The sequence below is a fragment of the Bufo gargarizans genome, chromosome 3, assembly GCF_014858855.1.
Source record: "Bufo gargarizans isolate SCDJY-AF-19 chromosome 3, ASM1485885v1, whole genome shotgun sequence".
NCBI classification, from domain to species: domain Eukaryota; kingdom Metazoa; phylum Chordata; class Amphibia; order Anura; family Bufonidae; genus Bufo; species Bufo gargarizans.
Window position 1 is genome coordinate 576,630,649 of NC_058082.1, and position 12,832 is coordinate 576,643,480.

A 12,832-nucleotide genomic window follows, 5' to 3' on the forward strand; every position below is an offset into this window, starting at 1 on the left:
TTGTCCCATCTTGACATCTATGGTACATTGATGGGATATGCCATCAATGTCTGATAAGTGTGGATCTCAACTCTTGGACCTACTTCTATCTCAAAAAAAGAGCACTGGCTATGCTTTGGAGGTCTGATAGCAGTGAATAGGGAGGACATCTTCCTCATTTACTAAGGGCACACGTTCTTGAGATAGGTCCTGATCCCTGAGGTGGGACTTGCACCTTTCGGACATTGATACCCCTTTAAACATTGGTTTCACACCTAGATGTGCCATAGCTTGTCTGAGACCAATGTTGCACTCAGAAACAGTGCTACATTTGTTTTCAGACTATGTCTGGTACTGCAGATTGGTCACTGTAAATTAGGTGTTATCTTACAAATATGGTGTATTGCACACCATTACTTTAACTATCTTAATGAAAAAAACACTACTCACCAGTGGTTTGGTTCTTACTTACCTGCAGCTCTTGTGTTTCTTTACTTTCTGTGGGTGGGCAGCAGCTCATCAAGAATCTCCATCTGCCAGGAGGATGTTTCATTCAGCTCTTGTTAATCCCTTCTCCTCTCTTGCTCTCTGAATTGAAAATAGTTTTTAAAACACCAAATGATTCCAGTAATAACATTATGGCATGTAATAAATTTTTGTTATCTGCTTTCTAGAGAGATATAGCAGTATATGTCTATGAATTTAAAAGTAGTTATGAAAGAGTGAAAGGTGTCTGGGCCTGTTCACCACCATTACTATTAGTCCCCTACCATCCGCATCTGTCTGACTTCTGCCCTTCACCTCTAATCCTTCCTACTGCTGTGGTGTTGATTAGAGATGAGCAAATATTTTGAAAATTTGATTCGCCAATTCGCCACATTTTTGGGGAAAAATTTGCTTCAATTCGAATAAATTTGCAGTAAATTACGTTAAAAAAAACAGCTATTTCCTGGCTGCAGAGAGCCTTTCTAGTGGTGTAGAACACTGTGCCTTGCAGTAACATGCATAGGGAGTCTGCTGTGGTAGTGAAACAATACTGTGAGTCAGTATGACATGCAGATGACAGGCGTCACCCTTAAAATCACTGCACACTTCACTTATTTGGGCAGTTATGGTGCCAGAACTGACCAAATAAATGTAGTATCAGGTCGATGTTAGCATCAACAAGAAGTGCACTCCTTTTACACCGTCGCCAGCTTATTGCACATAGATGTCTATAGAACCTGTTCTATTAAACGCTTATACAAGTAGAGCCCCCCCAACAGAGTGGAGAGGGTGTCAGCAGTAAGTTTGTGTTGACGTCAATGATTAATTTGCCTTTCCTCTGATCCGTCAGAACAATAACCCATAAAAAACAGATCCTGTTTGTGGAGCATTTGCCTTCACTCGGTCAGCATTTGCTCGATAATCCATCAGTATTGCTAATGCCAAAAAAAACAGGAGAGGATCTAAAACAGAGATGACACGTGAATGGAATATTTGCATGTCTTCTGTGTTTTGTACACACTCCTGCTTTTGGCTATCAAATCATAAGCCAATTATGATAGGACCATACCGGCCTTATAGCTGTTGCACAGACAGGATCCGTTGTGCGTCTCATTTTTCCTTCCTTCTGACAGATCAGAAGAAAGGTCAAATAAATGATGATGTCAGCCATGCCAAAAGGCAAAATAGTGGCCCAGTCATGAAGTGGGGTGGGTAGGAACAGCATGAGAAGTCCACAGAGTGGACCTATGACATATTGATAAGGTGGAAGCAGCATGAGGAGACCACAGAGTGGCACAATGAGTGTGGAGGTGGCAGCAACAGCAGCAGCATCAGGAGGATACCCCAGAGTGGCAAGGTGACATAGTGTGGAGATGGCAGCAGTAGCAGCAGGATACCACAGAGTGGCAAGGTGACATAGAGTGGACTCGCTCTGATGACACACTACAGGCCGGGCAGGACAGCTTTTCCAGGGTAAACTCTGCTAGTTGCGGCCACAAATCCAGTTTGGCTACCCAGTAGTCCAGCGGATCTTCAATGTGGGGTGTCAGGGTGTGGCATTAGGTGGGTGGCATCAGAATAGTAGCTGAAGCAGGTAGCTGGAACAAACAGGTCTCTTTTGTAAAAGTGTTGGTGTGGCACCATGGATGATCTAGTCTGATACATCAGGCACTGGTGTTTGAAAATCCTGTCTGATCCTCGCCTGATTTTGGGGAAACAGGCGAGTTCTCCTTGTGATAACTATGGACCCCGCTCTGATGCTGCACTGCTGACCAGGCAGGAAAGTTTGTCCAGGGCAAACTCGGCCAGATGCGGCCACAAGTGGAAGGCTGAAAAGTCAGCCTGAATTTGTGGGAGGGGCATATTACCTTTTTAAGCCCCAGCCCCGAGCTTCTCAGGGCGCTTCTGTTCACACGCTGGATAAGAGGTACCATAGCTGCTGCCGCCTCGTACGTCGCAGTTTTCTCCCCAGGGAAGGTATCGTATGCAGGCACTTCTTGTTCCCTACACTGGGCTCCCCGAGCAGCGGCACAGGCTCCAGCTTCCGGTCACGAGGTCGGCGTGCGTTCCAGCGTGGAGCGCACGCCGGAATTCACTCTAGGCCCGGCGGTCTCTCCACGGTCAGACGGCTTCAGGACAGGTAAGCGCTGTCCCCACAAGCTATTTCCCCCCCTCAGGAGCCCTCCGACCCGGGCCCCCATGTTCCAGGCTTCCGGTCGCGGGTCCGGCGTGCGTTCCAGCGTGGAACGCACGCCGATATCTGCTCTCAGCCTGGTCCCCGCTACCCACACACGGCTCGTCCCGCAGTTCACCCCCAACCATAACGCAACCAACAGTGTTGCAAAGAACTAGTGCAAAGTAATTACAATGAATGATCCAATTCATATTTCATGTCCAAAATCTTACATCAATGTACATATGTAGATCATATAAAACATAATTGCCAATTAAAATGCATAGAAAACCATGTGTACGATGATAAGTGACATGTGCAACCAATTTCATATAATAAAGTGACGTTTGCGTGTTGGATGATGTATCAACCAGAGGGACGAGAGAGGAAAAACTCAGGAAATGACAAAGTCCACTGACCAGATGAATGGTGGCGTCAGGTTGTCAAGCACCTGCTTCAGCGTGTCCCATACAGCAATGCGCATGTCCGGGTGACGTATCTAACCTGTACGCATGCGCCCAACCTCCCTGTCGCAATCGCAGCCATGTTAGTTAATGGAATACACCGCAATTCACCTGGCGCATGCGTACACATGCACCATAGTTGACAGATCGCAAAAGAGCTACCAGATGTGTCCAAGGTACAGAACTCTAAAAAAGAGCAACATTATTATGAGGGCAAATGACTCTACGGACCTGGGCGAGGGCACCCACAACCCTTGTCGAACGCGGCGCCCTCCTCTATGGACACATATCGGACAAGATTCCCCATGTCGATGCAGGGCCATGTCCAATCCACACCCTGATCCAAATTGCCATTAACACCCAGAAGGGTTCTCCTCCAGGAGGGTTCTTCTCCATAAGGGACACCATATAGAGGCTCACTAGCATAAACAAGAATAAATAAACAAGCGACACCAGGCATGAGAATAATCTGTTTCATAAGGCAGTCCGTATATTTAAAAAAAAAAAAAAAAAAAAGATCTAGCCCCTGGGCAACGACGGCCCATGTCCACAAAAAAAAAAAAAAAAAAAAAAAAAAAGAATAATATATATATATATATATATATATATATAATGAAATCGGTAGGTTCCAATCACCAGCCGTTTCATACGCACTCCCGCCGTGCCGCAGCAGGAGGAAGGCAAGTCATCCTCGGTTCCTCATTTAGGGGGAAGGCCCCGGGGTCCCTGCTGGGTGGAAGGGACCTAGTTTCACCACGGCGTTCAAGGAAACCGGGGTCTCACCACGAGTAGGCCAGGTCTCATTGCACGCCATACCCACTCAGCGGTCACTAAACGCTCACTACAGTCGTCTATTCTATGGTGGCAACAGTGCCATGGGTTATATGTATGTACTTCACGTTATATGCTGCTGCCTCATCTACTGGTTCGCCAGGCTCACACCTACTTCTGTCTCCTGGATCGGCCAGGCTCATACCTACTTCTGTCTCCTGGATCGCCCAGGCTCATACCTACTTCTGTCTCCTGGATCGCCCAGGCTCATACCTACTTCTGTCTCCTGGATCGACCAGGCACGCACCTACCTCTGTCTCCTGGTTCGTCCAGGCTCATACCTACCTCTGCCTCCTGGATCGCCCAGGCACGCACCTTCTTCTGTCTCCTGGTTCGTCCAGGCTCATACCTACCTCTGCCTCCTGGATCGCCCAGGCATGCACCTACCTCTGTCTCCTGGTTCGTCCAGGCTCATACCTACCTCTGCCTCCTGGATCGCCCAGGCACGCACCTTCTTCTGTCTCCTGGTTCGTCCAGGCTCACACCTATCTCTACCTCCTGGCTCCCCAGGCTCATACCTACCTCTGCCTCCTGGATCGCCCAGGCACGCACCTACCTCTGCCTCCTGGATCGCCCAGGCACGCACCTACCTCTGCCTCCTGGATCGCCCAGGCACGCACCTACCTCTGCCTCCTGGATCGCCCAGGCACGCACCTACCTCTGCCTCCTGGATCGCCCAGGCACGCACCTTCTTCTGTCTCCTGGTTCGTCCAGGCTCATACCTACCTCTGCCTCCTGGATCGCCCAGGCACGCACCTTCTTCTGTCTCCTGGTTCGTCCAGGCTCATACCTACCTCTGCCTCCTGGATCGCCCAGGCACGCACCTTCTTCTGTCTCCTGGTTCGTCCAGGCTCACACCTATCTCTACCTCCTGGCTCCCCAGGCTCATACCTACCTCTGCCTCCTGGATCGCCCAGGCACGCACCGACCTCTGCCTCCTGGATCGCCCAGGCACGCACCTTCTTCTGTCTCCTGGTTCGTCCAGGCTCACACCTATCTCTACCTCCTGGCTCCCCAGGCTCATACCTACCTCTGCCTCCTGGATCGCCCAGGCACGTCACCCTCCTCAGTTATGTTCTCTTTTTCCTCCGAACCTTAGGATTTGCTCCCTCAGGAACGTGTCCTGTTCGTTCACTTATGCAACATTCGGATCAAGGTCAGGTGACCCAACACATCGATACAGGTAGTAGCCTCTAAACCAGGTACGTTGCCCAGACCGACTCAAGCCTTCTCGTAGGCACCAGTCGTACTACGTTCTGATCCCGTATCCCTCCTTGCTCACGCCAGGAACCTGGTTCAGCACTCTCTCCTCCAATACCATCAGGAGCTACCAAGCTGGCGTCAGGGTTTACGAGGGTTTCGCCAGGCCCCACCCGCTGGGTGGCTTGGACGATGTCTCCTACGCCCTGGCGTTTATCGCCCACTGTCACCGCAATCTCAGGCTGTCATTCAACCCCATCAAGCTGTACCTAGCGGGGAGACAGCACTGCGCCATGCGGGTAGGTGGCGCGCAGCCTGTCTCCGGTGAAATGTTTGGGCGACTCTCGTCCGCGCTGGATGGATTTCCTTTTTGGCCACTCTCCTAGTTTGATTGTTAGGGCAGCCGTGTATCTCGGGTTTTGCGGGTTCCTCGGGCCAGGTGAGTTCCTCAGCACCTCCCCTAAACGTCAGGGGTCGCAGGTGCGACAGTTGTCCTGGGCCCACGACCATTGTGGCCTCTGGCTCCCTTCCACGAAGGCCAATCAGCATGGACCATCCTCGGAGGTCAGGTTTTAAAACCTCCAACGATTGGTGCCCAGTCATGGTCCCCCGTCAATTGCTGGCCCCGCTGCTTCCTTGGCGTGGGGGCCCCTGTCGTCAATCCAGTTTTGTGTCCCATATCAGAACGCTGGCCTCAGGTCCCGGTCGTAACCCGCTGGCCATCACGGGACACTCGCTCCGAACCAGAGCCGCGTCCCCAGCATCAAAAACGGGGTCCCGGCGCACGGGTTAAATGCATGGGTAGGTGGCGCTCTTCTTGCTTCGCGAGATACATCCCGAACCCGCATGTTGAGATTTCCCAGGCATTTTGTAATCCTGCTCTCTGGGTGGTTTTGAAGGCTTTTGGTCACTACTCTGCTCTCCTCGTTTATTTTGCCCACTACTAGGCTTACCCTAGCTCCTTGCTTCCGGCACAACACAGCCAGCTAGGTCAGGGGAAGCGCTTCACCCACTCGTCACAGTTAAGCCTCTCCCATAAATTGAATTTAGCTGCCCAGGGGATCTTCGATGTGGGGTGGCAAGTATGCCACAACCTGCTGGTTCAGGTTCCTCTTTATGTCTAGCTGCTGCTGCTGGTGAGTAGTTTCTTCAGTAGGCGGGTGAAGAAAACTGCTCATCAGCGAATATAGAGTTAAGTTGCTGCTAATGGAGCTGGTACTGCTCCTGCCCCCCTTCCACCCCAGCAACCATGGCAGTGAAACTTGAGTGCAGAGGGCCTCCCCGGTCAGGCCTGCGAGAGGATGGGCGATGATGCACATAGACAGCGGCCAACTGACTACATAGGATGTCTCGATAGTAGTTCAGTTTGTACTCCCTCTCAGCGGGTGTAAAAAAAAGGCCCCCATTTCAGACTGGTAGCAAGGGTCTGACTTGGTGGAGAGCCAGTAGTCATCCCACTGCTGAATGGTGACAACTCGGGTGTCACTAGTCAAGCAAGTGAGCATGCATTGAGCCATTTGCGCAAGTGACTCAGAGGGATTCACTGCCTCCATCTCCATTGCATAATGCCATGGGTAAATGTGGTTTCTGCCCAGCCACACCAGCAACTTGGCAAGGTGACGCTGCTTTTGTCTCCACGTTCTCACGCCATTGGTCCTGAGTCCATCTCTGCCTACTCATCCTCCACTGTGTCCACAGCCTCCACTGCAGGGACAATTCACAGTGTTTCTCCAGCATACTACATATGCAGGACACGTCGATGTCACGCTGTTCTGCACCTAGTTTGCCTACGGCATATAATACTTCCTGCGCTGAGGGAACTGAAAATGACAGAGGAAGGTTCAGGACAGGTGGGGGCACAGGGCCTGCTTCCGGGCCTTGCCAACTAAGCGTCTTGTCAGAGGAACCCACTGACTCTTAGCTGGGGGTGTCTGATGTTACTTGCGATGAAGTCGAAGACCGAGTCAACATTTCAAGCACCGCTGGGTTGCTGGTCAAGACACGACCGTGAGATGACAATGGGAGTTCAGGCCTCTCCCTGCGACTCCCGCTGCCACCCCCCTTTTTCTGCTGCCCTCGACAGAAACATTTTGGCTATTGCCCGTTCCCTTTGAAGGGCCTGTATCATGTCTGTGTGACATACTGTATAATAAAAGAATTAAATTACAATTAAAATAATGCCCCCCAAAAAAGGCTGTAGTACAATGTAACTTCACTGCTAAACTGCAATTAAGACAATATATATATTTTTTTTTTCTGATTAATAAATCCCCCCCAATAAAAAAATAATAATCACAATTCATCGCAGTACAGCAATTAAGACATATTCTTTTTCCTATTACTACACCCAAAAAAATTCACAATTCACCGCAGAACGGCTAATCGGACGGAAGCATATTTCCTTTTTATACACCACGTAAATGGCTGTAGTACAATTCATTTTTTTTCTGATTAATGAATTTGGATTCCCAATTAGTGCAGTAAAGAATCACTCCTTTTACCCAGGCTGTACACTCTCCTATTGCACCCCATTCTCCTTTTATAGTGTAGATGATGTCTCCCTATCCTTTCTCTACAAATTGAATAAGCTTTACCTGAACTTGTAAATTGTTTTATCAGCACAATAAAGTCTTTTCTAGCACTGTCCCTAGCGCCTGCTGACGTCTCTCCCTGCACTAAGCACACTGGAAAATGGCAGAATCCAAGATGGCTGAGGCTATTTATAGGGCTGTGACATCACAAGGCTGGCTGGCTGCTGATTGGCTGCATGCATGGCATTGTGCGTGATCCCTCATTCCCAGAGTTCTTTGCTCCACAGCCTAACACATGCAGCAGACATTTTAGGAAAAAATGTGACTCGTTGCCATGAAGCGTGAGGAAATTCGGCTTCGGTGCAAATCCAATTTTTTCTGAAATTCGGATCGAATACCACTTCGTCAACTTCGATTTGCTCATTTCTATATTTAACGCATTATCAGGGTCAAACTAAAGATTGTTATATCTGTATGACCACATTTTAGGTCTTCATTACATGAAGGGTGGACCACTGCTGGTTCTGTGGTCATCCAACACTCCTTTGCTTTCAGTGGTTAGTGCTGTGTCTCAGGTTTACAATGTCTTAGCATTCACTACCTTTGTGACTAGCTAGTGTTAATCTCACAGGTGACACCTTTGGTGTAATAACTCCATCCCCTTTTTGTTTCTATATAAGCATCAGTATTCATGGCACCAACTTGCTACGACTAAGGGTGTGTGTTATCCCCTGAAATGTGTCAGGTGGTTTGTCATACAGTATGTGTACTTTGTGATGTCATGCCTGGATTTTAATAGACTACTTTAGTAAAGGATCTCAAGTTGGTTCATCAGGTGGCTGGAAATCTTGTTTCTTATGCTTAGCATCCATAGGTTTGTTATCTGGAACTTCTTTGATACTTAGTATTTAGTCTCTTAGTTCTTAAGGCCCCTTTATATGGCCTGATGTAACAAGCGATTGTCGGAAAGGAAGCATTCCTTCCTGGCAATTGCCTGCTTCTTAGTGGTGGAGAAAGCTGCATTTACATGTAGCCATACCCTTCACAGTATGGGGAGGAGATATTGCTAATACCATTGCTCGTCCTCATACAGAATCATTGTTTGCCGGTAGCAGAGAGCTGTTAAGACTGCACGATCTGCTGCCGGCAAGCAACGATTTAGGTGTCTGCACAAATCATCCTAAAAACCAATGAACGAGCCTTCTGTTCATTTACCGGGTAATCACTGTCACCTTTACACTGGCAGATTATTGCTAACGAGCATCCAAACAATGGCTGGTCAGCAATAACCTGCTCAAGCATTGGGCAGTGTAAAGAGCCATTTAGTGTCTACTGGTTTAAGTCCTCAGTTTATATGTATATTGGTTCCTGAGTCTCATGTGCATTTTAGTGCTGTAGTTTTTCCTAGTTTCTTATGCCCAATGGTTTGGCACGCCTGTGCTCAAATTTCAGGAGTCTGGTCTTGTCTCTGGTGTTCAAATGTATAGACATCTTATCCCTGACATCCCGATGTTTGGGTCTTCACATCCTGGTTTCTATTAACTTTGAGCTCAAGTTCTGGAGTTGAGTGTTTTATGGTTCTAGTCCTTATTATTAATTATGTTTAGGTGTCAGTCCCTGATAGCCAGTGAGTTAATGTCTGTCATTGTTGTTCATTGCTTAGATATTTCACTAATAGATAATTTTTGCTTATTTATCTGCATCTTATGCATTCAGCTGACCATGGTTCAAGGCTTGGTTAATGGAGAAGATTTAATTTGTGCTTTTGCTGATGTTTCCCCTGAGCAAAATAAACAGTTGCACCTTATTCCTTTCCTTTCCTGGCTATTAATCATTGAGAGCAGTTTTTTATTTCGTATTTTGAGCCAAATAAAGAGTAGATTTAAAAGAATGGAGACATTTTGGATTGTAATTTATATTTTTTTTCTTTTTGGCTATTGGCCAATTCCAGTTTTGGCTATTGGCCAATTCCAGGCTTTGGCTTAAAAATTACACCAGAAACTGCCAAATTCGACGGGGAACATGTACCAAAGCTGTACACTAGTTTTCAGGGATACATAGGATGTTTTTTTTTTTTTTTTATACAAATAGCATTTTGTGCAAACATTGAGATTTTTTGAGATTTTAACTGTCATAGATTTCAGTTTCTGGCACATGATTTATTAAGAGAGCTGCACCTCTGAATACATTTGTATAGACATATCTTGAAATAAGTGATGTAAGATGACCAACTTTAAAATTGTATTTTTGTGATACTCTGGAGTTGTTTGTGCTATGCGTGTCTGTATGTGTGAATTGCAGTCTGTACTGATAATTTACTGCACGATAATGTACTGAATTTGTATCTTGAAAAATCGGGAGTCCTTGTTGAAATTTGCAGAAAGGTAAGGACACTTCTGTATAAGTGAAAAATGACTATGCTGACTTGTACTGTCTAATCTTATGTAAAAAGGACACTTTTTTGTCATGCATCAACCTTTTTTAGACTGGGGTGCCTAGGGCCCACCAGTAAATTAAATCTAGGGTCTTCCGTACAACTAGATGCAAATATCACTTGTCCCCTGTTCACAATTCCCTAAACCTACACCAACACACATTTATTTTCAGTAGTAGCCTGCTGCCTAGACTGTGTCTTAGACTGTTACAGTATGTTCTGGAGACCTTGGCCCAGGTTTAGTAAATTAAAAGATTGCGTAAGTTTAGATAGGCTGTCTAGACCTGCAGCAGATTTCTCACAGGGGCTCAGGTTGGTTGAGAAATCTGGTGCAGGAATACACACTTTTTGTCTGTTTCCCATTACTAAATATTTATGGCAGGCTGTCCGTCAGAGACCAGCCTGCCAGACAGAGCTCATCGAGTTTAGCTTTGCCTGACAGACCCATTGACTATAGTGGGGTCTGGTGGAGATCCAGCCACTACCTGGGATACAAAAAAATGCTGCACGCTGACTATAATGGGGTCTGGTGGGCATTCCGGTAACATCCAGCAATGCCAGATCTAAAGAGCTCTAGCAGATCTACTCAATGGCAGTGTAAAGCAGGCCTTTTACTGACTCTATACCAACTATTGGTTGGCTTACTTTGAGACAGATTTTTAGGCCACAATTGCACCATGGTGCATCTAAGGCTACAGGCAAACGGACATTTTTAATGGACATTTTTTTCACTGATGCCTTTCTGAGAAATGGACGTTAAAAATTGACCCATTTAATTGTATGTGGGCAGTCAGTCAGTGAAAAACAGACAAGATAGAGCATGTTCTATTTTTTTATGTCCATTTTTTACTGACAGTCCAAAAACTGACATGTGAATAACCCATAGACTACCTTTGGTCTTAAAATGGATGTGTGATGGCCGTTAAAAAAGTGTACATCACATGTCCATTTTTCACTGTCATGTGCATGTAGCCTTAGGCTCCAATCCCATCCTACTGAGCTCCCCCCTTTGTCAAGCATGTTGGAAAAAAGCGTAGAAACCCTGGATGCATTACATTGCGCCACATTTTTAGACTGATTTTTGGCACAGACACATTAGTGAATCTGGTCCCTAGTCTCTGTGCTTAAAAGTAATCTCAAACAAAAAGAGGTGGTAGGACAGCACCACTTACTTGAATGCATTCAAGGGGCTTTGCGGCGGTGCTCGTGACGTCAGGTCCCGGCCTCACAGACCCCACAAATACCAGCAGAAATGAAGAAAGTCACGGCACTCCAAAGGCTATTCAGTGTCTTTAATACACCACAAAATCAGCAGCAACGTTTCGACAACAGTCTTTTTCAAGCTACCAAAGACTGGTAGCTTGAAAAAGACTGTTGTCGAAACGTTGCTGCTGATTTTGTGGTGTATTAAAAACACTGAATAGCCTTTGGAGTGCCGTGACTTTCTTCATTTCTGCTAAAAGTAATCTCAGCCACCTGATGCATCTATAATAATAAACATATAATATAAAATAATAGTTTGTTAAATGATCTACCAAGTTTTTTGTATGATCGCTGGCTGTACACTGAATATAAGTATATAGAGCAGGAAAGGGGCCCATCTGGCTAAGGAGCCCAACCAAGGAATTCACCTGCTCTTTTGTGGCCCATTCTGAGCCTCTGTCTATTTGATGAAAAGTTATGGGACATATACAGTAAATTGCTATTTTTTTTAGATGTCTACTTTGGACATTTTTCTGGTATCCACCCAACATGCTACAGTATGTAAACCTATCCTTACAGCTTAAATAGAATATATTGTAACAAACATTATGCATTTTTAGATTCCATGTCATTGATATAATATTCTTTTACCGTTAGATCACTGATGTATATGTATCTTTACTTGCAGGAAATTACTACTAAAGGAGGAAAACGGAAAAGAAGCTCTGAGTGCCGAAACAATTGAAATCAAAATATCGAATGACATCATCCAGACAAAAGAAACTGACAGTAAAGCGTAGCATGACACAGCCCATTATCACTCAAAGAGGGAGATTGGTGATGCACACCCAATGTCAGCACTCTGCTGCAGACAATTATTGGCTAATATTAGCTTTCGATTGTCAGTACGTGTCCATACCTGAACAACTCACATCTACTGTACTTTAAGGTTTTGTTAATTAATTTAGTATTTGTCTGACTGATAACAGTATAAATGTATAAAGTTGACAATGACTGCAAAAATTACTTTAATTTATTATAAAATAAAGTGTACTATTTATAAAATATTTCCTTTTTCCTTGTTAAAAAGGCGTCCTGTGGTTGGCAAATCCGCTAGGCTAATATATAATGCATACTTCTATCTTATGTATGGTTCATTTAAATAAGGCTTAAGGCCAGTGACCGGTACAGGTTGTTCATTAGGTAGAAGCTAGACCAGGAAAATGTATCTGATATGTAATGAGGCGTACTGTGCTGGTCTTATCTGTAGGGACTGGTGATTGTGACCTTGACCAAAGTAGAAGATAACACTTTAGATATTAACCTTTGAAATTTACATATAGGTGAATTATATCTGTTTTATTTTTTTAAAGATGGTTCCTTTTGTTTCTGCTCTGAGTTGAAAGATTCTTCAAAGTTTTATTTTTCTATGTAAACTATGTAAACTGCTGCTGTGAAATGTAATGTTGACCATAGATATTTTGAAGTCAAATTGGTTAAAATTAGTTTTGGGTCCAAAACCGATTCTAGA

General features: G+C 45.7%; 1 protein-coding gene across 2 annotated transcripts in view; it reads left to right on the plus strand.

Annotated features, from left to right (window-relative positions):
• The window catches only part of NCAM2 (neural cell adhesion molecule 2), a 440,779-nt gene extending 428,238 nt beyond the window's left edge, over positions 1 to 12,541 (plus strand). For both annotated transcript variants that reach the window (XM_044287571.1, XM_044287572.1), the window contains one exon: positions 11,990 to 12,541. In XM_044287571.1, the coding sequence (XP_044143506.1) occupies positions 11,990 to 12,101 (112 nt within the window). In that variant the 3' untranslated portion in view covers positions 12,102 to 12,541. The remainder of the gene's footprint in view (positions 1 to 11,989) is intronic.
• Positions 12,542 to 12,832: the final 291 nt, after the last annotated feature.